At 32.7% G+C, this 26,932-nt stretch overlaps 1 protein-coding gene across 3 annotated transcripts in view; it reads right to left on the minus strand.

Moving 5' to 3' along the window:
* The window catches only part of LOC128224314 (prostaglandin G/H synthase 2-like), a 49,307-nt gene that overhangs the window by 3,313 nt on the left and 19,062 nt on the right, over positions 1 to 26,932 (minus strand). For all 3 annotated transcript variants that reach the window (XM_052934126.1, XM_052934127.1, XM_052934125.1), the window contains 9 exons: positions 26,568 to 26,651; positions 23,987 to 24,073; positions 22,911 to 23,027; positions 17,836 to 17,985; positions 11,008 to 11,151; positions 5,225 to 5,403; positions 4,732 to 4,815; positions 2,603 to 2,849; positions 1,865 to 2,151 (listed from right to left, as the gene is read on the minus strand). In XM_052934126.1, the coding sequence (XP_052790086.1) occupies positions 1,865 to 2,151; positions 2,603 to 2,849; positions 4,732 to 4,815; positions 5,225 to 5,403; positions 11,008 to 11,151; positions 17,836 to 17,985; positions 22,911 to 23,027; positions 23,987 to 24,073; positions 26,568 to 26,640 (1,368 nt within the window). In that variant the 5' untranslated portion in view covers positions 26,641 to 26,651. The remainder of the gene's footprint in view (positions 1 to 1,864; positions 2,152 to 2,602; positions 2,850 to 4,731; positions 4,816 to 5,224; positions 5,404 to 11,007; positions 11,152 to 17,835; positions 17,986 to 22,910; positions 23,028 to 23,986; positions 24,074 to 26,567; positions 26,652 to 26,932) is intronic.

Below are 26,932 nucleotides of genomic sequence, written 5' to 3' on the forward strand. Positions count from 1 at the left end.
ATCAAAAGAATTAATCAGAAAAAATATGAACAAATTAGTAACAACTTGTTGTCATTAAAAGCTCTCTCCATAAGAATGACATCTTTGTGCCAGCTAATGTTAATATTATTATGTTTGCCTGAAGAAAATAATTTAGAAGCAAGTAACCATGAAATGTTTCTGCGTGTGGTAGGATATTTGAGCTTCTGTATCATAAAATTTTACAATTGATATTTCGCAAAAAAATATTCCCTATTGGATATGATTAAAATTATGACCAGCATTGTCATTACACCACATTAACTTTTTCAAAAAAAATTCTGCTTTCCTAAATAGTATTTAGAGTTTTTACATGATTTTCTAATAATTTACCCCCTGCATATATATCATAGCATACTGTTTATCCCAGTGTATTATCTATCCTAGTGTGTGTGTTCCATCCTAGCATATATAATATATCCTATTATATATTATAACATCTGATATATCCTAGCATATTATATATCCCAGCTTTAATATATCCTAGCATATTTACATTATAACATCTGATATATCCTAGCATATTATATATTATAACATCTGATATATCCTAGCATATTATATATCCCAGCTTTAATATATCCTAGCATATTATATATTATAACATCTGATATATCCTAGCATATTATATATCCCAGCTTTAATATATCCTAGCATATTATATATCCCAGCTTTAATATATCCTAGCATATTATATATTATAACATCTGATATATCCTAGCATATAATATATCCCAGCTTTAATATATCCTAGCATATTATATATCCCAGCTTTAATGTATCCTAGCATTTTATATATTATAACATCTGATATATCCTAGCATATAATATATCCCAGCTTTAATATATCCTAGCATATTTACATTATAACATCTGATATATCCTAGCATATTATATATTATAACATCTGATATATCCTAGCATATTATATATCCCAGCTTTAATTATACATTATAACATCTGATATATCCTAGCATATTATATATCCCAGCTTTAATATATCCTAGCATATTATACATTATAACATCTGATATATCCTAGCATATTATATATCCCAGCTTTAATATATCCTAGCATATTTACATTATAACATCTGATATATCCTAGCATATTATATATTATAACATCTGATATATCCTAGCATATTATATATCCCAGCTTTAATATATCCTAGCATATAATACATTATAACATCTGATATATCCTAGCATATTATATATCCCAGCTTTAATATATCCTAGCATATTATACATTATAACATCTGATATATCCTAGCATATAATATCTCCCAGCTTTAATATATCCTAGCATATTATATATTATAACATCTGATATATCCTAGCATATAATATATCCCAGCTTTAATATATCCTAGCATATTATATATCCAAGCATATGATCTTTCCTTGTAAATCATATATCACAGCATTTGATATATCCTAATGTTTAATATATCATAACATATGATCTGTCATAGGTTATCATATATCCTAGCATATTATCTTTTCAAGCATATGATTTATCCTAGCATATCATCTATCCTAGCATATTATATATACTATTATATTATTTATCACAGCGTATGATATTTCGTAACCTATTATATATCCTAGCATATTATTTTTCCTAGCATACTATCTATCCTAGCATATTATATATCCTGAGCATTCTATTTATCACAGGGTATGATATTTCTTAACATATTATATATCCTAGCATCTTAAAGACAGTAAATGATATGGCTACACAAATTAAGACCAACAAATATTTCAGATTCAATATTTCTATCCATAAACTAAATAGAAGGCTTAAATTACTGGATTAAAAAAGACAAAAAAATACTTACAGCCCCAGCTCTTTCGTTGACCAATCCGTTGACGAAATCTCGCATTCCGTGTTTTACAACGATATCGGGACGGAAAAGGAAATCCTTTACACCATAAGTAGTTCCTGATATGTTGAAAGTCTCCGGCATTATTGGATGCCAGTGATACATGTGGTTGAATTCGGCAGTAATTCGGTTTGAATACTGATGAGATTCCCCGAAAAGTAGTTCCGGTTTGAACTTTAGTTGGTAATGGTAGTTGCTTAAATGTTGGACATAATCTTCAATAGTGATTTTGATGGTTTCACCTGCAGAAAAAAATTGTTATAAATTGCTTTTAAAATTAGAAGATTAAATCCTAAATTCAACTCTTCATTGATGTTCTGGCCTTTAAGTCAACAGTTGCATTTACACAGTTATATTGACCTATTCCCAGAGGAATACTTATAGTGAGAAGATTTAACATATTGTTTGCTACGATTGTTCAGATCTTTGTCAAAGTTAACAACCCTGTTAAAGTAATCGTTGTTAACTTTCAAATTGTTACTGCTCTGAAAGTTTTATGGACACAACTATTATCTGCAGTGTTCTTAACAAATAGAAATAGATCTTATTTAATAAACAAAAGCAATAAACAAATGATAAGTACATTTCTATATAATTAACACAAATCACAATTGTTAACTAATATACAAATAGGCAAAATATTCTTAAAATTTTTGGAAATTAAAAATTTCATTCAAATTCATTCAAACTTACCAAGAATGACTAGTTTTCCTGTCTGGAACAATTGTTCGTCATCCCACTCAGGGTGCTCCCCCTTGAGGACGTCGCAGACCCGGTTATGTTCCCGCATCCAAATCGTCGCGTACATGAACAGACCCGGGAGGAGCCCAAAGTCTTTGTGGCCAAGGGCAAAACGGATTTCCTGCGGAACATTTGGTGGGTACGACATAGGAACGTCAGCGTCTTTTAAATGAAGTGGCCAAGTTTCACCATTTATTGTCTGAAAAAGTTAATAGTATATTACTAAATAATACTAAAAACGTAAACTTTACTTGATAAGTTGATATAATAAACAAACTAGAACTCTGCGAGTCGTATGTGTCGCCTGACGAATTATTTACTGTCGACATTATAGCTGTTAGATTGGCATTTTATTCATTTATAGACAATGATGTTGCCATTTAACTTTCAAGTGAGGCTTCCTGTCAAGTTTCATTGAATTTGGCCAGGTAGTTTCAGAGGAGATGTTCTTTAAGCAATTGTTGACAGACGGACAAAGACCGATCACAATAGCTCACCTTGAGCACTTCGTGCACTGGTGAGCTAAAAAAAGTGTGCAAGGTAAAGTTAAACATGAAAATTAACAAAGAGCAATGACTCTAATATGGAAGCAAGAGATACAGTTTTTGTGCACTGCGATTCCCTTCAATAAGATCTATCTATCTATAAAGTTTCGAGTTGATAACTCTTATAGTTTTCGAGAAATGCCCCGGACAAAATTTAAGCTTGAAAATTAACAAAGGGCAATAACTCTAAACATATAGATGCAAGAGTTACGGTTTTTGTGCACTGCACTTTCCCTCAATCAGATATACCTATGGAATAAGTTTCAGGTTGATACCTCCTATAGTTTACGAGATATGCCACGGACAAAACCTAAGCATGAAAATTAACAAAGGGCAATAACTCTAAAAATATGGCAGCAAGAGTTAAGGTTCTTGTGCACTGCACTTGCCCTCAATGAGATCTATCTAGCTATGAAGTTTCAAGATGATACCTCTTATATTCTTCAAGATATGCCCCGGACAAAACTTTAAGCATGAAAATTAACAAAGGGCAATGACTTTAAAACTAAGAAAGCAAGAGTTACTGTTATTGTGCACTGCACTTGCCCTCCATGAGATCTATCTACATATGAAGTTTCAAGTTGATAACTCTTATATTCTACAAGATATGCCCCGGACAAAACTTTAAGCATGAAAATTAACAAAGGGCAATAACTTTAAAACTAAGAAAGCAAGAGTTACTGTTATTGTGCACTGCACTTGCCCTCCACGAGATCTATCTACATATGAAGTTTCAAGTTGATAACTCTTATATTCAACAAGATATGCCCCGGACAAAACTTTAAGCATGAAAAATAACAAAGGGAAATAACTCTAAAAATATGGTAGCAAGAGTAACAGTTCTTGTGCACTGCACTTGCCCTCAATCAGATCTATCTAAATATGAAATTTCAAGTTGATACCACTAATGGTTTAGGAGATATACCCCGGACAAGCGAAAATGGGACGCGGAAGCCGACGCCGCCGACAAAAGTAACCCCTATGTCGTCTTTTCAGGCGACACAAAAATGATTTGTTTTTTACCTATATGCTGATTCTAAACTTAAAAAAAATAATATATGTTCTAAAAAAAAGTCAAAATGGCATTAAAATGGAAATTAGACACAAAACAAAATTTTGATTTTAATAAATATGTAGTGATTGTTTTTGAAACGATGGCAAGCATGGGTATAATTTTTTGATCATCATTGGATGATATTGATAGTTGTTGCTGCTGCTGATGATGATGATACAGTTATTGTTGGACATGATTATCATCAATTAAAATTTCCTGCTGTTGCTAAATGATGCTACTGCTAACCCTGCTGAGGATGATGGTGATGATAATGATGATGAGTGGAAAGGCTGCTGCTGCTGCCACTGTTGCTAATTGTGGTGCTGATTGTGGAGGTGATGATGATGATGATGATGATGATGATGATGATGATGATGATGATGATGATGATGATGATGATGATGATGATGATGATGAAGATGATGATGATGATATAATGATGAAGATGATGATGTCGACGATAACAATAGCTGTAATAATACCTGCAATCTCAACTGTCCGTCTTCAAAACTTCTTAAAGTATTCTCAACCTGTTTGTCTTTACCATACACGTGCGAAACATCCACCTGCAAATAAATGATCAATTAAATTAAAAAAGTACAAGATGGGAACATTTGCGATCTGATTTTTTGTCAGCAGTCTTACATTACTGGTTTCCATGCATTTTCGCATAAATTGGCTAGTTCCAAGACAAAAAATAAAAAAAGTTGTCAAAACGCTCAATCTGTGAAAGTAGAGCTTTATGGATAAAGTCATATCGATGGCTTCAAGTCAAAACACAGAAAGTAAAAAGGTTTCAGTAGCAACATTGTTCATGTATTTTCTTGGTTATTTGATCACTTACAGTTTAAAAAAATCTGACCATCAAGCACACTGTGTGGCCAGTAGCTCGGCAAGCCTCGTTACCGGCTTCTACATGTGCCCTTGGGTCGGATCCCCCCCCCCCGCATACTAGAGAATGAAAGTTATTCTTACCCCGTGTCCACCCCACTGAAATCCTGGCCCTCGTTTAAAGTCCGTCTTGAAAAACTGATGCGTAAAATGCTGTGCGAAGAACGTAAACATAGCATTAGATCCGATGGGTCCAGGTTTGAAATGAGTTCTCCTCATGAGTCTTTCCACAATAACACCTGCGTCGGGTAGCTCCTTCGGACCTTTAAATGGATAATGTGAACATTGGGACGATTGTATTTTATAAGTTAACAAAAATGTGAACAGCATCGTTGTTAACTTTATAAGGTTGAGTTCATATCTTTGAATAAAACAAGAAAATGTGTCAAATCTTGTTGACATACCAGTACTTTAAAGAACAAAAGCATTCATTGAAATTCAATAGCAAAAAAGATTATTACATTGGAGCGATTGTACTGTTAAAGTTAACAACTTTGTTTACAGCATCGTTGTTAACTTAAAAAGGTTGTGCTTATATGTTTGAATGAAACGAGAACAGCTGAAACAAATGTGTCAAATCAAGTTGGAAATAATGCTGACCACAAGAGCATCCATTGAAATTACAGAGCAATTATGATTTGAATTTTGACAACACAGATTTTTACATCATTGTTAACTAAAACAAAGTTCTAAGCATTATTGGCCACTCTGATGTTTCAATATGATTTTCAAAAACATTGCAAAACCTTAACAATTAATATTTACTGATAATTATAAATTATAATTGTTTGATCATTTTCAACTAAATGTAATAATATCCTTTCCGCTACCATAGCCGCCTAATGCAGACCCAAAATTCGGGTGTCCCCATTACCTCTATCATACACCGGCGAACTACCACAGCAGTGTAAACCGTACTCAAATTTTCGGCTTCTGATTACCGCTATCGTACAGCGTGGGAATACCGCTTATTTTTATAATCTTGTACATGTTTTGCTAAAAGCAGAGACTTAAATCTCCCGATTAAAATGCGTTAGCAATTAGGTAAAATGTTTATCAATTTCGAAACAGTATAAATTTATAACACAATTAAAGAAATTAATTACAAACATTATATAGTACATAAAATTATATAACATAACACCCTTATAAATCAAGTTTGCATTTCACGAATTAGTGACATATACATTATCCCTAATTAGGTAATGTTCTAGTGAAAATGTACATTTTTCCTTTTACTTAAACCCTTTGATAGACACATTAATACAATAAAATGCATTTTATTGGTTTTATTATGTAACGGCAATTAAAATATTCACTTATTAATATATATGACATTTCGGCATAACTACGCTCTGGTTGACTTCGGAAAAATACAAAACTCTCATTAATACACTACGGATATGATGAATTTTGAACAAATGTAGGAATAACCGTAGACGTGTGTTGTAGTAATTTGATTGAAGACAATCATCAGTAGGTAAATGCACGTGCAAAACAGCGCAATGGTAATCCTGTGATATGTAGGTTGTGGTATTTTTCATCTTCGGTATTGGCTACTTTTTAATGTTTATAAAACTACTATAGGCGAGTTTTGTAGATAGGAATTACTTCTTTGAACAATTTGTTAAGTACATAAAGGATAATATTATGCATTAATACACTCTGGTAGTTCTAGTACAAACATTTCAGGTATATGTATTTCAAAATTGCCGGAGACGTTTAATGTTATGATCAATCTTGGAATTATACCACGTGTGCATGCATAGATACACTATGGCAGTTTTAACTTTTGTAGTAACTCGATATTTATGTCTGTTGTTTTCCTCATAAATACACTACGGCTATTATTTGATATTTCTCAAACAGCAATATTGTACTACAGTTGTAGAAAAAGGTTTTCCAAAATATTTCAAAAGTATAATGCTTAAAAAGATGTTTGTAAGGCAACGTTGCGAAATGTTTTTATTATTTCAATCATATTATGCATGTGTGTGCTTGAATCGGAGTAAATTGAAAAAAAATCCACATAAACACTCTCTGGAATGCCATGTGTGGCTAAACCATGTATGTATAAATGCGCTATTTTAGCTGTGCTTAATTTTAATGCACACATCACATTATCACAGTTTTCCAGGCACGTGTCATTTTATGTAAAATTCAGTAATAAAACAAAAAGTGAAAATTATGATTAAAGAAGTGGTGTAACAATGTTTGTGTCTCTAGTTCATTGTTGTTTGGGTCCTTGACGTGTACACCTTAACAGGGCCTATTTTTTACTGTTCAACTAATGGGATTGTCCCTGTAGTATTCATTATATTATACATATTTTTGTTTATTTTAGTATTTATACATGCATAGAGCGATTACAAAACAATATGTTTTTCATCAAATAGATCAGAAAGGAATTAAAATAACAGTTCTCTATCATAATATTTTACAAACATGTTCATTCATTTCCTATATAAATGTAAACTTATAGGACTAAAATCCAAATACGGATTCACAATTCATTCATACATCAAGGTTATAAAATGTATAGATCAATTATATACATCATAGGAACTTGAGGAATACATAGGGATAAAATTAAACACGACGAAAATCAAGAATGAAAATACTTTTTCTCCATTCAACAAAGAACACATGTACATAATTATATAATAGAAAAACATAGACCAAAACATAAATCAAAGAATTTGGCTGTAACTATTATATTGCTAAAAATATCGCAAGATTTGTCACGGGAAACAACACCAGTATAATCACAGCATGCGATTAACGAAACGGCAACAGAGTCTAGTGGAGTTTCTGGTGCAATGCAATATCATCGGTCTGTAAAAAGAAATCACATATTGATGAATATTTGTTATAAAGACACGTTGTTAGAGACAATTGCACTGTATATGTGTAATTTCGAAAAATATGTCCTCATTTTAAGCTTGAAATGTTTAATTCTATAAAAAAAACATTAAAACAAACATTATTCGTCCCTTCAGGAACAAAATGTTGACACCTGAACAACATTTTGTTATGATTATTTCATCAATACTATATTGAAAATTTATTTTAATACATGATTGATCTAAACGGCGCTTTCTTGTACTAGACTCTGAAATTCAAGATGTGCCATTAAACAGTAGAAATAATTTAATGTATGCATTTTCATGAACTTCAGAGGCCATTCATTGTTTCGATTTAAGGGTCATTTCAAACTGCAATTATATAAAAAACATATATTATTGAAAATGTTTAGGATACATGAGTTGTTGTTTCCGTTCCTCTGTGTTTCTGGAGCCATAGTCTTGTTGGACTTGACCCCCATTCGGCCTTTCCTAGAGGTAATGCCACGATACGAAATAAAACATTCCCTTAAATAAAAGAACATTTCATTTGCGTTTTATTTTATAAACATTAGAATTATACTCATGCAAGCTGACTCTGCACTGCACATTGCCAAAGAGGTCAAGTTAAAATATGTCGCTTGTTTGTTTGGATTTCCTTATACGTGTGCTATTCCCGCCGATAAGTTGTTCTGCAACCAAAAAACAGAAACATAAAACACTAAACAGCTGATTGATTTTAAAAGATGTTATTCATGTTTCATTTTGGTGGTAATGCAACGATCAATATGTTATTAAACCTGATTATGGTTACTATTTAACATTCTACAGCATGTTTGTAATATACTGTAAAAAAGTATTACCATTCTCTCAAACAGCTTATAGGTAGCCGGAGGGTTGAAGCTTTATACATGATGAATCACAAGCGAGATGTACACGGCAAACCACACACATTAGGTCCACAAATAAGCACTTTGTGTTGGTACACTGTAAATGTTCACTGTCTACAACACCCATGTTCTTTTTTAATTATAAAATAACTTTGATGCATGTTTTTCCCACTTTCCTTTTGCATTTACTTCTTCCGCCAAAACCTTGTTATGTCGGCTATTTATTATAGGATTGAAACATGTCATCGGGTTGCACACATGTTTTGATTATTCCCATGCAGTGGACATAAGCTTCCGGTCCGCAATATTTCATGCCATGTGTCCCCCTCTGCTGAGCATCCTAACTTTGCCATCTCTTTTCGTGGACTGATTTTGCGATTGACCAATATGTCCTTCCGGTGTTTAATGCGTGACACGAACGTATAGATTTTTTCCAAACGCCAGAGGAACTGATGTTTTAAACTTGTCGGCAAATACAACATGATCATCTTCTCTTCAGTTCTCTACAACTGTTTGAGTCAACCCTACTTCTATCTTTCGACTTAAGTACGCCTGGTAATTCCTAAGATGCCCCATGACACACGAAGCACCAACGATTCTTGAATGGTGACCGTGACATTTGATCATTGTTTCAACGACAGATATGTATTGATGCATGTTGTATTAAGTAATGCTCCTTTCCCATACAACATTCATAACAGGGGTCACTGTGGTTCCAACCTTGATGCGACCTTGTGATATTTGTCCGGTTGGTTTATTGTCTATTGCAGTGGTTTTCATGGCAACTGTGACAGCTATTTTGTAATGGATGTTCTGTTGATATATTTGCAGTCACTATGGTTTCCATGATAACTTTAAAGCGATCACGTAATAGATGTCCGGTTGGATTTATAAGAAAGTTGTAGCATATATGTCAACAGTTTTAAAAGGAAGCGTAACTAGCGTTAAATGACCTTCAAAGGCAACGTCGCCTTTGAAATGGGTTGTGTTATGTTGATTACGTATGATGTTTATACAGGAAATACCGCTGCGTAGTTTTGCATACTTCTAGATTCAAGAACGCTACCAAAGTGCACTTAAGTGACTGATTTAGTTTAATTCAAACATGAAATGTGTACCTTATCGAAGTTAACACACAGTCCGTAAAACAAATATCACAGTAATACCACTGCGCAGTTTTGCTCATTTCTTAAATTTAACAGTGATACCACAGCGTACTTCTGATACAAGAGGAAAAGCATAAGAATGCGGTTTTATTAAAGCAAATTTACAAATACCAGAGGCGAATAATGTTGAATGACGATTTTTAAAGAAATACCGTTGCTTATTTTTGCATGGTTATTATATTTGAAAGAAATTCCGTAGTGTAGTAACTGTTTCTAAGACAAAGTACCATAGCGTATTAATGCTGTTTTTAAAGTTCACAATCCTTCTTATTTTAATGAAAAACGTACCACAAATTTGTGGAAAATGTGCATTTTGCGGCTGTGGAACTGGACGTACCTACTTTTTCGGTACGTTTCAGTCGTCTACAGTATTCCTACAGTAAAACAGTAGCGGTAACCAGCACCCTTGAAAAATTGGTCTGCATTAGGCGGCTACGGTAGCGCGTCGATGTACGGTAGCGGTACTCGAAAGGATATACCGGCCAGTATTGAAGCTGAACTGACAGAATATTGACTTAAACTGACTTACCTAAAGTTTTGATGTCAAAGCATGGTAATGTTCCTTACACAAATGTATTAAATAAAATCTAAGAGAACTAAAAAAAATATATAAAAAATTGATCTATAAAAAACTTGAGTAAAATTTCTTATTAAGGCCTAAAAAAAAAATGTTTGGTTAGGGTTACATCCTTTTCAAAAATAGGTAGGGTAAGTAGGCTTTTTTTTTTTTTTATTTTTTTTTTTTATTAGGCTTTATACAAGAATGTCATTTTCATCATTGGAGAATGGTGTTAAAGTCATCTTCTATATAAGCAATTAAGGTTTTAAACTACATATTGAAAAGTTTTTCTTTCTTTTTTCAAACTGACTATAAAAACGTTAGGGTCGGCGCCTATTCCGTAGGTAGGGTCGGGTAACCCGAACCAAATGTATTTTTTTTTAGGCCTAATCAAAAACATGTCAATTACCAACAACCCCAAGTGGGGTAGGACAGTCTTTAGGGACTGGCGGGAGGGCTCGTGCAAAGTATGATCGGTTACTGAAAGCCTCGTAGGTCACGTAATCATGTTCCGATGTGTACAATGGCGGAGAATCAATCATGGACCCTCGCACTGAAAATAAAATAATTTTGTCAGATTTTTATATTTTATTCATTTTTTATGTTAAATATTTATACCTATGCATTTTTTAAAAATTATTTAAACTGGCTCCTGTTTAGACAGAAACCTCAGAACATCATCCATTAGATGCCTGGGTTGATATTTGATCATAAAACATTTTAAGTCATTTCCTATCTTAAGTTAATTTCCTAAGTTAAATATCTTAATTACTGGTCATATGATATAAATACTGTGATATGAATAATTTAATTATATCTAAAATATTTTATTTTCAATAATTATATGTAATATACATACTTTTATTTAAAAAAGAAAGAATAAAACTTTTAATTTTTTTTTTAATTTGACAATGAAAAGTTTAAGAAATTGACATACGTTAAGAAGTGACTCAAGATATTTCATGATTACAGCCCCAAACAATAGAACATTTAAGAGCAATTGTTAAACAAAGTGAATATGAAGTTCCTGGCAACTTTCTAACTTAAGTCAATTTCCTAAGCTAAGTATCTCTCTGAACATAGGATACAATAACTTAAAAGTATGAAAATCTTAAATACTTTATTCTATTGAATATAGATACTTTATACTATACTAATACTACTATATTTAAAAAAATCTTTTCATTTGCTTATAACAAGTTAAAGAAATCAACTTAAGTTAAAAAATGACTTACAGCTGCACCCTCAAATTTCAACATTTTTTTTATTTATTTTTGTCGTAAAATCAGCTGATTTTTCCATCAATGCCTTGAATTCAGTCCCAACTCACAATAGAACAGATCTCAATTGTTCCCAAAAAGGCCCAAAATTTCATCATTAATATTGAAAACTTCGATCTTGCCTTTAGTCATCACTGGTTTCCAGACATTCAAACAAAAATTGTCTCGTTCCAAGACAAAAAATTAAAAAAAGTTGTCAAAATGGTCAATCTGTGAGAGTGCAGCTTTAAGATGTTTTATTAATTAAATAATGGCCATGACTCAGAGGCTAAAGTTACACTAATAGACCATCAATTTAACCAAGAAAAGTTGGACAGCGAGGCAATAATGATAATTAACCTTTGCTGTGTTTTATATTGCTATTTATAGACAGACATGATTGTTAAAAATGCTTAATAATAACTAGAGCTGTCACAGGAGTGACAAATACCCCCGAATGCCGCCTGGACACAGGAATGGCAAACCATTCCTTTGAAAAGAGGCCATAACTCCAAGGTTACTGCAGACTGCATCTTCTTTTATCATGCATGTCTTGTTTTATTTAAATATGTTGAGTAATTTAGAAGTTACACTGCTGACAAGAAAAACTAGCCTTTCATGAGTTATCGTCCGGAAACTGTTTTTCTATTTTTAGTAACAGTGACCTTGACCTTGGCCCCACCAGCCCCAATATCGAACTTGACCTGTATCTTCTGATGTTACACCTGTGTACCAAAAATTGTTCAAATCTGTCTAGCCTTTCATGAGTTATCGTCCAGAAACCGTTTTTTCTATTTTTAGTAACAGTGACCTTGACCTTGGCCCCACCAGCCCCAATATCGAACTTGACCTGTATCTTCTGATGTTACACCTGTGTACCAAAAATTGTTCAAATCTGTCAAGCCTTTCATGATTTATCATCCGGAAACCGTTTTTCTATTTTTAGTAACAGTGACCTTGACTTTGGCCCCACCAGCCCCAATATCGAACTTGACCTGTATCTTCTGATGTTACACCTGTGTACCAAAAATTGTTCAAATCTGTCAAGCCTTTCATGAGTTATTGTCCGGAAACCGTTTTTTCTATTTTTAGTAACAGTGACCTTGACCTTGGCCCCACCAGCCCCAATATCGAACTTGACCTATATCTTCTGATGTTACACCTGTGTACCAAACTGTATCTTCTAATGTTACACCTGTGTACCCAAAATTGTTCAAATCTGTCTAGCCTTTCATGAGTTATCGTCTGGAAACCATGAAAACCGACCGACCGACCGACAAGCTCACTCCTATATACCCCCTCAAACTTCGTTTTTGGGGGTATAATTATTGTATAACCATTAATGTAAAACAAATGTAATTGCCTTATTTAAATGAAATGATGACTCTCTTATTTTAAAATGAAACGTCATACTTAAATAAAATGATGACTTACTTATGTTAAATTGAAATATATGTTTTATGTCAGAATAAATGTGTCAATTCTCTTTTGATTGATACATGTGGTTAAAGAAAATTAAATTATTAATATATATTTAAAGCTGCACTCTCACAGATTGAACGTTTTGAAAACTTTTTTATTTTTTGTCTAATGGAGCAAGCAAATTTTTGCGAAAATCCATGGAAACCAGTTATATAAGACTGCTGACAAAAAATAAGATCGCAGATTTTTACATTTATGTTCAAAAATTGATGTTTTATGCATTTTTCTTAAACCGTTTAACGGTTTAAACCATATAACATTAATTTTTGAACAGAAATATGAACATCAACCATCTGATTTTTTGTCAGCAATCATATATCATTGGTTTGCAGATATTTACGCAAAAATTTGCTCTTTCCAAGACAAAAATGAAAAAGTTGTAAAAATCGTAAATCTGTAAGAGTGCAGCTTTAAAGGAAAAAAACATTAACAATTGGTACCAGAAGACTGACCTATACTTTGACAGATTAGGCTGAATGTTCATAACTTTGTTATATTGCTACTTCTTAGTTATTATTGTAATAACTAGTATGCATTATTTAACCTGATGATTTATGTTTTCGTCCAGTTTCATTTAATATTTACACATAATATTACAGTATTATTATCAAAGTGAATAAGACTCAGAGGTCGTTCGAACAGGCAGTCGTTCAGAAATCGACGGTTAGTTGAGGGCAAAGCTTAGTCCCAACCATTATTCCTGCTATTTTCATAGGCCTTAAGCGGCAGTTAATCGATCTTACATTTATTGTTTTCAAAAAACATCAACAAAAGAGGGCCATTTCCAATATGCGATGTTGACTGCCAGAGATAAAAGAGTAAATAAAATGCAGCCATGATGGCAATTTATTACGACTGTTTTGATTGGTTGCTGGTTTGAAACAAAGCCCAATCAAAATCGTCAACACTCAATGGCTTCAGCTATGGTATCAAATTGTTTGAACAGGAAAATCTTTTTTAGGCGTACAGGCTTAAACTTCAAACTTACTTGGACAGGCAGAAATTGAACAATTCTGGAAAGTCTTATTTTATTTGACATATTGTAATACATTTGTTTTGTAATCCAGTACTGTTGAAGTAACTCTAGCTTAAAATTTGTATTTATTGTTAACATGAATACCTCCGCTGCAGACTGTTTTTCGCAGATGGGGTCAAATATATTTTTAAAAAGGTACTTTAATTTTGCTTCACAGATTGTTATAAGTTTGTTTTGTAATTCAATCTCTTGGTTAAAATTTGATTGAAATGTTAACATAGCAGATAACATTACACATATATACATTTCCATTTTCAAAATTATCTCCAGCTCCGCAAATATATTTATTCAGACACAGACAAAAAAATACATCTAAGGCTTACAAATTGCAAATTAGATTGACATCTTCGACCTCTTATATGCATGAAATGCACCAATGTTTTAAAACAGAAAGATAACATTAAGATCAAAATCCTCAGATAACTAAAAACATACAAATGTATCAAGAGATAATATACCATGACAAACATTTCAGTGCACGATATACGCACGCATCAATATTACAATATTGATTGATCTATAGACATTAGATTTAATGAAATTCGATCACAGATTTATTGTTGGCAATTTTTTTTCAAGCATTTTTCAAATGAGTTACATGTAGGTTTAATGAAATTCGATCAGATTTATTGTTGGCAAGATTTTTTCAAGCATTCGTTGTTCCAAAGAGTCACATGAGCTTCCTATCCGCATTCAACACAATAGAGCTTATACAAAATCCCTGTCTGATGGTGATATTAATTTCGTACATTGTTTGAATTGATTAAAGGAAAAAATGTTTTTGAGGTATTCTGAAATCTTTTTGCGTCCACATTTCCGGATCTTATATAAATATATTTTTCTGGTGATTTGTTTCGAGTGATTTTGCCACTGCTGAATGTAGCTGATGTTATTTTATAAGTAGATATAGAATTTTCTATGTTTGAGTAAAACAAATTGCGTTTATACTTAGCACAAATTCGTGCACATTTGGATAAAAAGGCATTCAGCTTTTGGACACTGAAACATTTACATCGATTTAATTGAATATTAAATTTTACAAGAAAACGTTTAAGTTGAAAGTTTGCTAATTTTTTATTACATAAATTCATCACATAAATTATCAAATTTGTTTTCAGTTGTCTACAAAGAACAAAGCGATATAATAAACACTTGAAAAACTTGCACATATAGTATCATGAATTCATGTAAATTGCTTTATATACATTGTTAAGGTCTGGACCAGTATTCCATATTCATCTTATCCTTATCCTTAGATAAGCCTCAGAGTGATTCCATTCCACCTATTGGTCAGCTAAATATACAGGCCAATCAAAACACTTATTTTATAATCTTAAATTTTATTTTAATCTTAGTTGCTTATTGAATACGGCACCAGGACCTTATGGGTGATGAGGCCCAACATATAGTGGTATAAGAATCTTAATTTTGTTTGCAATAATACACTTCAAAAGCAATCAGTTTAAACTAAGATTATACAAATACACATTAAAACACTACAATAATTAATGATATTTTTCAAAATGTTATGAACTACTTCTACAATGTACCATCATACATCCAAGATTGTTTTCGATAAAAAATGGCAGAAAAATTCCGAATGCCGGAAAGGTTGTTTACATTGGAAGTATTCATAAATGTCAAATGTCTCTGCGTGTCCATTTTTGGCATATCTTTATTCACCCTCAAGGGACAGCTTATAGGGACCTTCTCATGTTTTTGTAAAAAATGCACTTTTTTTTCGTATGACAAAATAAGGTGTGGTAAATCATTAGGAGTTTTATTAACATTGTTGTTAAGTTTAAAAGCTGCAATCTCACAGATTTACCATTTTTACAACTTTTTTTCTCTTGGAATGAGCAATTGTTTGCGTAAATATCTGCAAACCAATGAAATAAGAATGCTGACAAAAAATCAGATCTCAGATTTTCATATTTTTGTTCGAAAATTAATGTTTTATGGCCTTAACCGTTACTAACGGTTTAAGAAAAATGCATAAAACATCAATATTTGAACTTAAATATTTAAGTCTGCGATCTAATATTTTGTCAGCAGTCTTAATTATAACTGGTTACCATGGATTTTCGGAAAAATTAGCTTGTTCCAAGACAAAAAATAAAAAAGTTGTCAAAACGATCAATCTGTGCGAGTGCAGCTTAAATGAAGTATTTGATAATGTGCTCACTTATTTAAATATTATAAACAAGATGTTTTAAATCTTGTTAGAAATACAGCAGATCATGAGCGTATCGATGAAACTTCCATTACAGTAATGATTCAAAAGTTAACAATGATTATGTTAACAATGTTGTTAACTTTAACAGTTTGTGTACAATCGGCCCATTGTGTTTGGTTTCCAGCACTAAAACTTAATTATGTACTGCAAGTAAATCATTTTCATGATTACATCTAACAGTGGTTTATGATCCAGTTAACGATTTTTGGGATCATTTTAAGTTTGAAAATCTAGAGTATGCACAAAATCTAGGGTTTAAAGCTGCACTCTCACAGATTGAACGTTTTTACAACTTTTAATTTTTTGTCTTGGAACCAGGCAATTTTTGCGAAAATGCATGGAAGCCAGTTATATAAAACTGCTGACAAAAAAATATAAAATAAAATAAATATTCAAGTTCAAAAATTGATGTTTTATGCATTTTTTTTAACCCGTTAGTAACGGTTTAAGCCATTAAACATTAATTTTCGAACGGAAATATAAAAATCTGTGATCTGATCTTTTGTCAGCAATTTTTTATCATTGGTTTGCAGATATTTGCGCAAAAATTTGCTCTTTCCAAGACAAAAAATAAAAAAGTTGTAAAAACGGTAAATCTGTGAGAGTGCAGCTTTAAGCTAAAGAGTTCTGGAAGGGTGCTGTAGCCTGCCCATTTTTGGTAACATCCTTCAGTCTTTATAGTAACCAGCATGTCTCCCTTATGCCTTCTTAGAATTTAATGCTTTAGATCATCAAATACAGGGGCAGTTCAAGAATTCAAATTCAGAGGGGGTGTAAGCTTTTGAATTGCGCCCCTCCATAACTTAGAACAGAAATTTATTTCGTTTAAAGTGTTGGCAGGGGGATTTGGGGATGCTCCCCCAAGAATAATATAGATATAATAATATATAGATTTATAGTCCGAAATGGTGCATTTTTATAACTTCACCCTCCCCCCCCACCTGAATCTGCTGGTTAAATATATCCTTTGTTTTATGGAGAGGCTTATAGTATGATCATCATAATATACATGCAAACTGTCTATATCTGGCAGTTGAAGCCAAAAACTACTTCAATAAAACACATTTCTAACATTTTTGTCAAATTTATAATATTACAGCCTTAACCAATGTTCCTTTAATTTACCATTAGCACCCTGTCCTTTTTCTGCAACACCCTGCCTTTTTTTATAACCTTGCTGAAACCCTTCATTTTCGTGTTTTATATTAAACACAATATACTCACGTAGGTAGATCTTTTTCATGATGGCATCTGAAAGCGGCGTTATCCAGTTGACAATTTTCCAAATCCAGGCATGTTTCTTCTCCGTCAGTAAGAGATGCTGCCACTCCGGATCAGGTTTAAGCATAGACGCCACTCGCTTCCAGAACGTTGCTGGAATATTCAAGAGTCAACTATTATATAGAATTAACTCCCCAGGTTTGGGTGGCACTATAGGCCCCCAATGAATGTCAAAAGAGGTAAGATTTTAGCACCCTGCTGAAGGAGCAAAACTGGGTTTTTAGAGGCCCATTTGAGGGCTTTCATTTAAAACAAACAGGATAAAAAAATAATAGCGATATTCAGGCGCTTAAACTTGGGAATTTTTGGCCCCGTTACTAGTTATTAATTGAAAACCTCATTTATTATGGCTAATATATATCTGTACACAAATCATTGGCGCTTTTTTTTATCATTAAAAAAAAATTCTTGAAAAGATAAAAAAAATTGTGTAAATATCTGCAAACCAATGATAATACATTGCTGACAAAAGATCAGATTGCATTTACATTCGAAAATTAATGTTTTATGGCTTGAAGCGTTACTAACAGTTTAAGAACAAGAGCTGTCATAGAGACAGCCCGCTCGACCATTCCGCTGCTTTTCGGTGTAAGGATTGAAAAGTTTTGGCAAAACATGCATGGATCACTGTTAGATTAGATTTCAATGCAATACATGATGTGTGGAGATATTAACATAAATGATTATTCAATTAGGTTGGGTGGTTGAATACCATTATATAAAGTCTCAATGCAATTCATCCAGTCGTTGCTGAGATATTAACCTATGTGTGCTTACATGCAAAACTTTAACCAGAATTTCTGAGTCAAATAATAAAGGCAAGTATTTGCATTAAATGCAAACTAAAATTAACTAACTTGGAAAATTAAGTAGGTTGGATGGTTGAGTACCATTGTATTATGTCTCAATGCAATACCTCAAGTAGTTGCTGAGATATTAACCTATGTGTGCTTGCACGCAAAACCTTAACCAGAATTTCTAAGTCAAATAATAAAGGCCTATTATTTGCATTAAATGCAAGCTAGAGTTATCTTACTTGGTTAAATAAGTAGGTTGGATGGTTGAGTACCATTGTATCAAGTCTCAATGCAATACCTCAAGTAGTTGCTGAGATATTAACCTATGTGTGCTTGCACTCAAAACCTTAACCAGAATTTCTAAGTCAAATAATAAAGGCTTATTATATGCATTAAATGCAAACTAGAGTTATTTAACTTGGTTAATTGAGTAGGTTGCATGGGTGAGTACCATTGTATCAAGTATCAATGCAATACCTCAAGTAGTTGCTGAGATATTAACCTATGTGTGCTTGCACGCAAAACCTTAACCAGAATTTCTAAGTCGAATAATAAAGGCCTATTATTTGCATTAAATGCAAACTAGAGTTATCTTACTTGGTTAAATAAGTAGGTTAGTAAGTTAGGTAAGTAACATTGTATCAAGTATCAATGCAATACCTCAAGTAGTTGCTGAGATATTAACCTATGTGTGCTTGCACGCAAAACCTTAACCTGAATTTCTAAGTCAAATATTAAAGGCCTATTATTGGCATTAAATGCAAAGTAGAGTTATCAAACTTCGTTAATTAAGTAGGTTGGATGGTTGAGTACCATTGTATAAAGTCTCAATGCAATACCTCAAGTAGTTGCTGAGATATTAACCTACGTGTGCTTACTAGCAAAACCTTAACCAAGGGGTGACGCCGACACAGACGCAGACGCCGACACTTGGGTGAGTAGTATAGCTCTCCTTATTATTCGAATAGTCGAGCTAAAAATGCATAAAACATCATTTTTTTAACAAAAATATAAAAAGCTGACATTTATTTTTTTTGATAGCATAACTGGTTCCCATGCATTTTCCCAAAAATTGGCTCGTTCCAAGACAAAAAATAAAAAAAAGTTGTCAAAACGTTCAATCTGTGAGAGTGCAGCTTTAAAGTCAATTGAGTTAAACATAATAATGCATTAAAATTAATGTGTTTTTTGTGCATCAATCAATTGTAAAACTTATTCAATTTTTCCCTTGGAGGTGACCGAATATTAGAATCTTCACTGAATGTAAAATGTTTTAACCAGCAAACAAAATTATTTTTGAATCAGACTGAGTTAAATTGACCGCAAAAAAGTCATTAAATAGGTTAATTTCTTGAAAAGGGAAAACATGTTATTTAAATAAGCCTCAAAAAGATCACACTCGCTATTTAATTCATTTGAATGATTTTATACTATCAGACCTGAGTTTCGATCTTTTGGGATAAACATTTGCACTAAATTTAACAGTTAGTCGCATGACCTGTTGTTAGGGAAAATGTTAAATAGGATAAAATAATGTCATTTCATCAATTTAAAAGTAATTTATCCTCCCACGAATACACTGTAGTAAAATCATTTTAAAAAAATCATGAACTACTTATTTTTGTGATTTTGTTATTATTTCATATCTTTAAACTTAAAAACGACATTCTTATTTTTGTGATTTTGTTTTTATTTCATATCTTTAAACTTCAAAAAGACATTTAAAACAACTTCAACCAAAATATTATCAGTTGCTGCCCCGGAACATAATTATTATACAATTTTTTTTTAAGGCTGGGTAAATTTTGGTTTGAATCTTTTTCTCTTAAAGGGACCCACTCAAGTTTTGGCCCCCAATTTTTTATTCCCAGTAATCTATCTGAAAACATTGATATTATATCTATTCTTTTCTTTGATACCGAAATTGCATAAAAAAATACACTTGAAGTATATTAAAATATATTCTTGTTTTAGTGGGGGAGCAAATCATGCAATGCTTAAAATTTAAAATAAGTACTGTCAAGGAAAATTAGAAAAACTGATAACAAAACCACACGCCCACAAGGACTCATACACAAACTTAAGGATAACTAGACTTTTGTTTAAAAGCATTATAGACAAATACAGTGTGTGTATACCACGTGACAAATTATGTCATATATGCTACGTCGGAAGGCAAAAATTTGCATAAAATGAAGACTTAAATCAAAAATAACTTTTCATTTACAACACCATTTTAAATGAAACATAAGGGCAGTCTTAAATAATGCCGCTTAAAAAAGCCCCGCATTTGTTTTATTTCCGAAATTTGATGAGGTCATTAGTTTCATCAAACACTTTGACAAACCTGTTTCCAAAATAATGTTTTGACAGTGCTCCGTCAGACGGCCGTATTGTGAAAAGGTTTGTCGAAGTGTTTTAAGAAACTAAACTTGCAATCCAATTCTGGTAAAAGACCGAAAGTGGGGCTCCAAAAGCGGCGTAGACTGCGCTTTGTTTCATTTAAAAAGGTGAAGAACTAGTGAAGTTATCTTTGTTTAAAGTCTTTTTTCGAATCAAAATATTGCCTTCCGACGTATCATTTATGACGCAATTTATCACGTGGTATACACACACTGAAATAAGCTATTCAAAATCTAGGACTACAAGGACAACATCTGAGCACACATCAACATTTGTTGAAGAGTTCCAGCCCTAAGGCCTACAAAAAAAATACATTGGTTCGGGTAACCCGACCCAACCTACGGAATAGGTGCCAACCCTACCGTTTTTATAGTCGATTTGAAAATAAAATAATAAAAAAAAATAATAATAAAAAAAATTAATTGCTTTTCAATATGTAGTTTAAAACCTTAAATGCATATACAGAAGTTAACTTAAACAACTTCTCAAATGATGAAAATTATATTCTTATATAAGCCTTATTAAAAAAAATAAAAAAATAAAAAAATAAAGCCTACCTACCCTACCTATTTTTGAAAAGGATGTTACCCTAACCAAACAATTTATTTTTTTAGGCCTAAGTATCTTTGTTTTAACACTCCTAAAAATTTAGCACACTTTATTTCATCATACAAATAAAAAATAGTGTATTATAAATAAACACGACTGAGTCCTTGATGATGATCCATCCATCATTAATACAAAAAAAAATGCTGATTGTAAAGTTTCATTTTAAAGTAACAAAGTGTTCATGTTTAAAGCTTTCACCAAGAGCTTTGTTTTAAATTGACAATATGTTATTTAAGAAACAAATAAATAAAATTGCTATGTAATACTTTATGGCAAAAACTTATTTTATGACCTCCCTTTTATATATCATATCATAATAGAAGAATAATTATCATGTTTTTTCAAAAATCATCATAATGATGAATGGCTGACCTTACAGCTGCAGTCTCACAGATTGACCATTTTGACATTTTTTTTTACCAGAGCATTGACAATACAAGAGCACCACAGTGCCAATACTAACTGTCCTCTCTTTCTTAAAGGCCTAGTTAAAGCCTTCTTTAAGTGACCCCCACCCACCCCCAAACCATGTGTTTGTACAAAAACTCTGTTAATTGATCTTAATCTTATAGCCTAATTGTCTTATCAGATCTCCGATCTGAGTATCCTGCTGTGCATTTTGGGATATCTCAAGATTGAAATGGACCCTAAATGGCCCTGAGCCAATAAATGAATACACAGGAAATTGGCCCCTACTGTGACACCAGTGCAATTAGCAGGATAAGCAGAGCAGGGGATCATCATGCCAAACATTCCTTAAACTAGACCTTTAACCATTTCTTAACCATTCGATTAAAGGTCATAACTCAAAAATGATAAAAGCCAGAGCTATTACCCTTGCTGGACATGTGTTTAGTGAGTCTGGCAACATGTGTACCAACTTCCATTTAAATATCTTGATCATTTTTACTTTAATATATAATGGCCAAGGTTAATGTCAAGGCTATAACAATATCTAAACTTCTTTGAAAAAAACAACACACAAGCAATTAGGACAATACCACAACTTTTTCTCTGGTAAAAACCAACAGACAAGCAATTAAGACAACACCACAACTTATTCTTTGAAAAACAACAACAGACAAGCCATTAAGACAACACCACAACTTTTTCATTGAAAAAAAACAACAGACCAATTAAAACGTCTTATTATTCTTTGATGATGATTTCTGCATTTATACTATACTAGCTTTTGTTCAAAATTCTTACGTTTTTCACATGTTTGTCCATAAAATCCGGTATTTTCACAGTCACATGTATAGCTGCCGACACCAGTCACCATGCACACACCGCGATTCTCGCACGGAAACGAGCAACACGGGTTTTCTGAAATTTGAAAATGAAACATTTAAATAAATTGACATGAATTGCGCTCTCTTTTATAAAATGCATCATGAACACACAGCAGATTGTATGTGTTACCTTACTGCAGCGGTGTAAAAACTGATCAGATTTTGATGGAATTTTGTGTATTAAATCAGTACATGTAGCTCTGCATCATATGCACCGCTTTTATGTTTATAAGTTACACTTAGGAAAACACCAAACTAATTGTCCATGTATTTTTTGAATGGCTCTCTTACTTACACTTTGGCCAACACCAAACTAAATATCTATGTAGTTTTTGAATGGCATTCTTACTTTCACTTTGGCAAACACCAAACTAATTGTCTATGTATTTTTTGAATGGCTCTCTTACTTTCACTTTGGCAAACACCAAACTAAATATCTGTGTAGTTTTTTAATAGCCCTCTTACTTTCACTTTGGCAAACACCAATCTAATTGTCTATGTAATTTTTTAATAGCCATCTTACTTTCACTTTGGCAAACACCAATCTAATTGTCTATGTAATTTTTTAATAGCCCTCTTACTTTCACTTTGGCAAACACCAATCTAATTGTCTATGTAATTTTTTAATAGCCCTCTTACTTTCACTTTGGCAAACACCAATCTAATTGTCTATGTAATTTTTTAATAGCCCTCTTACTTTCACTTTGGCAAACAACAATCTAATTGTCTATGTAATTTTTTAATAGCCCTCTTACTTTCACTTTGGCAAACAACAATCTAATTGTCTATGTAATTTTTTAAAAGCCCTCTTACTTTCACTTTGGCAAACACCAATCTAATTGTCTATGTAATTTTTTAATAGCCCTCTTACTTTCACTTTGGCAAACACCAATCTAATTGTCTATGTAGTTTTTTAATAGCCCTCTTACTTTCACTTTGGCAAACACCAATCTAATTGTCTATGTAGTTTTTTAATGGCCCTCGTATACTTACTTAGATCTGATTCATCCATGTCTGTAATGATACTGTTTTCTGTGTTGATCCATTTAGAATCCAACAATGTCTGTAGAAATGTATAGCCTGAAAATTAATAAGATGACTTTATTAGGTTTTATCTGAAAATTAATTCAATTAAGGGTTTAATTTTCCCAACTAGGGGTACCCTTTCATGGTCTCTCAAAATTACAGGACAGTGATTCTTATAATAAGCCATCAGCTTTATTCAATACAGAAGAACTGAAATATATTGAAATGAACTATTAAGCCATTTTACTGACTAGAGTAGCAAGGAAAATATCTAACAGAGTTCTCAAAAAGAGAGGGCCGCCGGCCAGAACGGATGGTTCAAATGACCCCAGATTTGTCAAATAAGCACTTTTCTTGAACCCCTAGCTGGTTGGTTACATTTGTATAAAATTCGGGACAGTTCAACCAAAACTTATTGAGAATCCTGACTCATTTAATACTTCTTGATTTCATTCATTCATTCTTAATGGGAAAGTTAAGCCTAGGGGAAACTCACAAAATATACAATCTTATGCAAATAGTGACATGAAATGAAATTATTACTAAAGTGCTTAAAGCTGCACTCTCACAGATTGACCGCTTTGACAACTTTTTTATTCTTAATCAGGTAATAAGACAATTTTTGAGTTAATGTCTGGATACCAGGTATCAATAAAAACGTTCATTTATATGTTTTATGGCTAAAAGCGTTAATTTATCTAACGCTTTATGAAAAATGAGTTTTTGGCAGTTTTCCAAACAATTAAGATCTGTTTTTACGAAGTTATTTAATACGACTGAATTGAAAGCATTGATGCCAAAATGGGCTGATTCACAGTGAGACAAAAAAAACAAATAATTAAGTCTAACCTGTCAATCTGTGCAGCTTCAATTTTTGCATATTCTGATACAGTGATACCACCTTGAGAATAATAAATAAAGGTAACTTTCTCTGTGGCTGTTGTAATTCATGGTATTTTTAGCCTACTTGATAAATGATATATTGAAAATGCTGACTATGTTTTTTTGTCGGTCTGTCTTTTGACTTTCGATCTCTCTGCAATTTATCAAGATCAAATGAAGTTTTTGGCTTCTCCGAAGTATGTCACGTCAAAGTTTCAATTACCTGATAATTCTTTACAATTCAAACTTCATTCACCTTGTTTAACAATTTTTAGGACCCTCAAAAAGACTCTTCGAGTTATCGCAATAAGTGTCAAAATTACTTCCAACGAAAACCACAGAGGTATTCCAAATATCTTGTATTTGGTTTCAAGTTATGTTTAAATTTTTGTTTTATCAATTTTTAATTATGTTAAAGTGTATAGACTGTTAAAACAGGGCAATACAGTTCAGAACCTCAAGTGTGGTTTAAAGTGGCCTTCATGTCGAAATGAAAAGGTGTAAAGCAAACATCTTAATGATAAGAAAATATATATCTATGACGTTGGAAACTGAGACAAATAAGATTTAGTGTTGATATAAATTCTTCCATTGCTAGTGATATGGTTAAAGCTATAAGGATTATGGCAAATTCTGTGATTACAGAGTTTGCAAAATCTGTCTGAACTCCATTTACTTCCCACAGTTAAGTTAGCTAAAATTTGAGTGGGTTAAAAATGGTTGAAAAAAGTTGAAAAAAAATGCATATAGTGAGAGAAAATGAGTTTTTGGTCTGTATAATATTAGAGCAGTTACAGACTGCCATATCCCCTGTTGAATTAAGAACAGTATCAGCTTTCTTATGACAAAGGCTGACAATTAAACAATGGACATGCGAGTAACCTTAAAAAACATACTGCACCCAGTGTTATGGTTCTTTTGTGCTGCACTTTTCCTTAATGAGATCTATCTGTATAAATGAAGATTGAAGTCAATACCTCAAAGACTTTTAAAGTTATGCTCTGAACAAGATTGCTTGGAAGCACACACGCCTACCAGCATTATAACCCCTTCGCCTTTCAGAGGGGGATAAAAAATAACATTTAGAATAATTCGTAGATGCTTATGGGGGGAAAAGACCCACAAACAATGGTGAGGGTTGATGTATGTATGTATGTATGTATTTGTTTAGACCTTGCGGTCAAGGATAACTCGTGAAAGTGCAAGCACTTATTTCCAATGGGGTCCTTTGTTTTTGCTGAAGGGACAGCACGCTGAAGATACAGTGGTGGGATATAAGTTAGTCCCGGTGCCATACCCTAGCTCTTTTTCGAAGAGACCCTTTGGTTCTTTTACTTGCTCAGTGTCAAGCACTGATACATGGGGTACAACTTTCCTGGGTTAAACCAGTACTGAGTACACCACTTTTCCAAGCACTACCCTTTAAATGCCGAGCGCCAGGCAAGGGAGCTACTTGTACCAACTTTTAACGTCTTTTGGTATGACCCGGCCAGGGATTGAACCCACAACCTCCCGCTCCGTAGGTGGAGGCTTAACCACTAGGCCAAGGAGACGGTTGAATATATGAATTATGGAAGTTTATTTATAAAACAAACAAAAGTTATGCATTTTAACCTCACCACTATATCATAATATGATTGTCATATATATGAACAAACATTCATACCTCCATTTGAAGATCGTACATTGAAGAAGATGACCACCAGTGTCCAGAAGACCACACAGCAATAGATACTCATCCCTCACTGACCTGCAATCAGTTAGAAGTGAGTTACATAATTAAAGCTGCACTTTCACAGATTTACCATTTTGACAACTCTTTTTCTTTTTTTCGTCTTGGAATGAGCCAGTTTTTGCGTCAAAATCTGCAAACAAGTGATAAAAGACTGCTGACAAAATATCATAACGCAATCTTTCATATTTCCGGTCGAAAATTTATGTTTATGGCTTTAAGCGTTACTTACGGTCTAAGAAAAATTCATAAAACATCAATTTTTTAACATATCACTGGTTTTCATGCATTATATTAAA

The sequence above is a fragment of the Mya arenaria genome, chromosome 17, assembly GCF_026914265.1.
Source record: "Mya arenaria isolate MELC-2E11 chromosome 17, ASM2691426v1".
In the NCBI taxonomy this organism is placed as follows: domain Eukaryota; kingdom Metazoa; phylum Mollusca; class Bivalvia; order Myida; family Myidae; genus Mya; species Mya arenaria.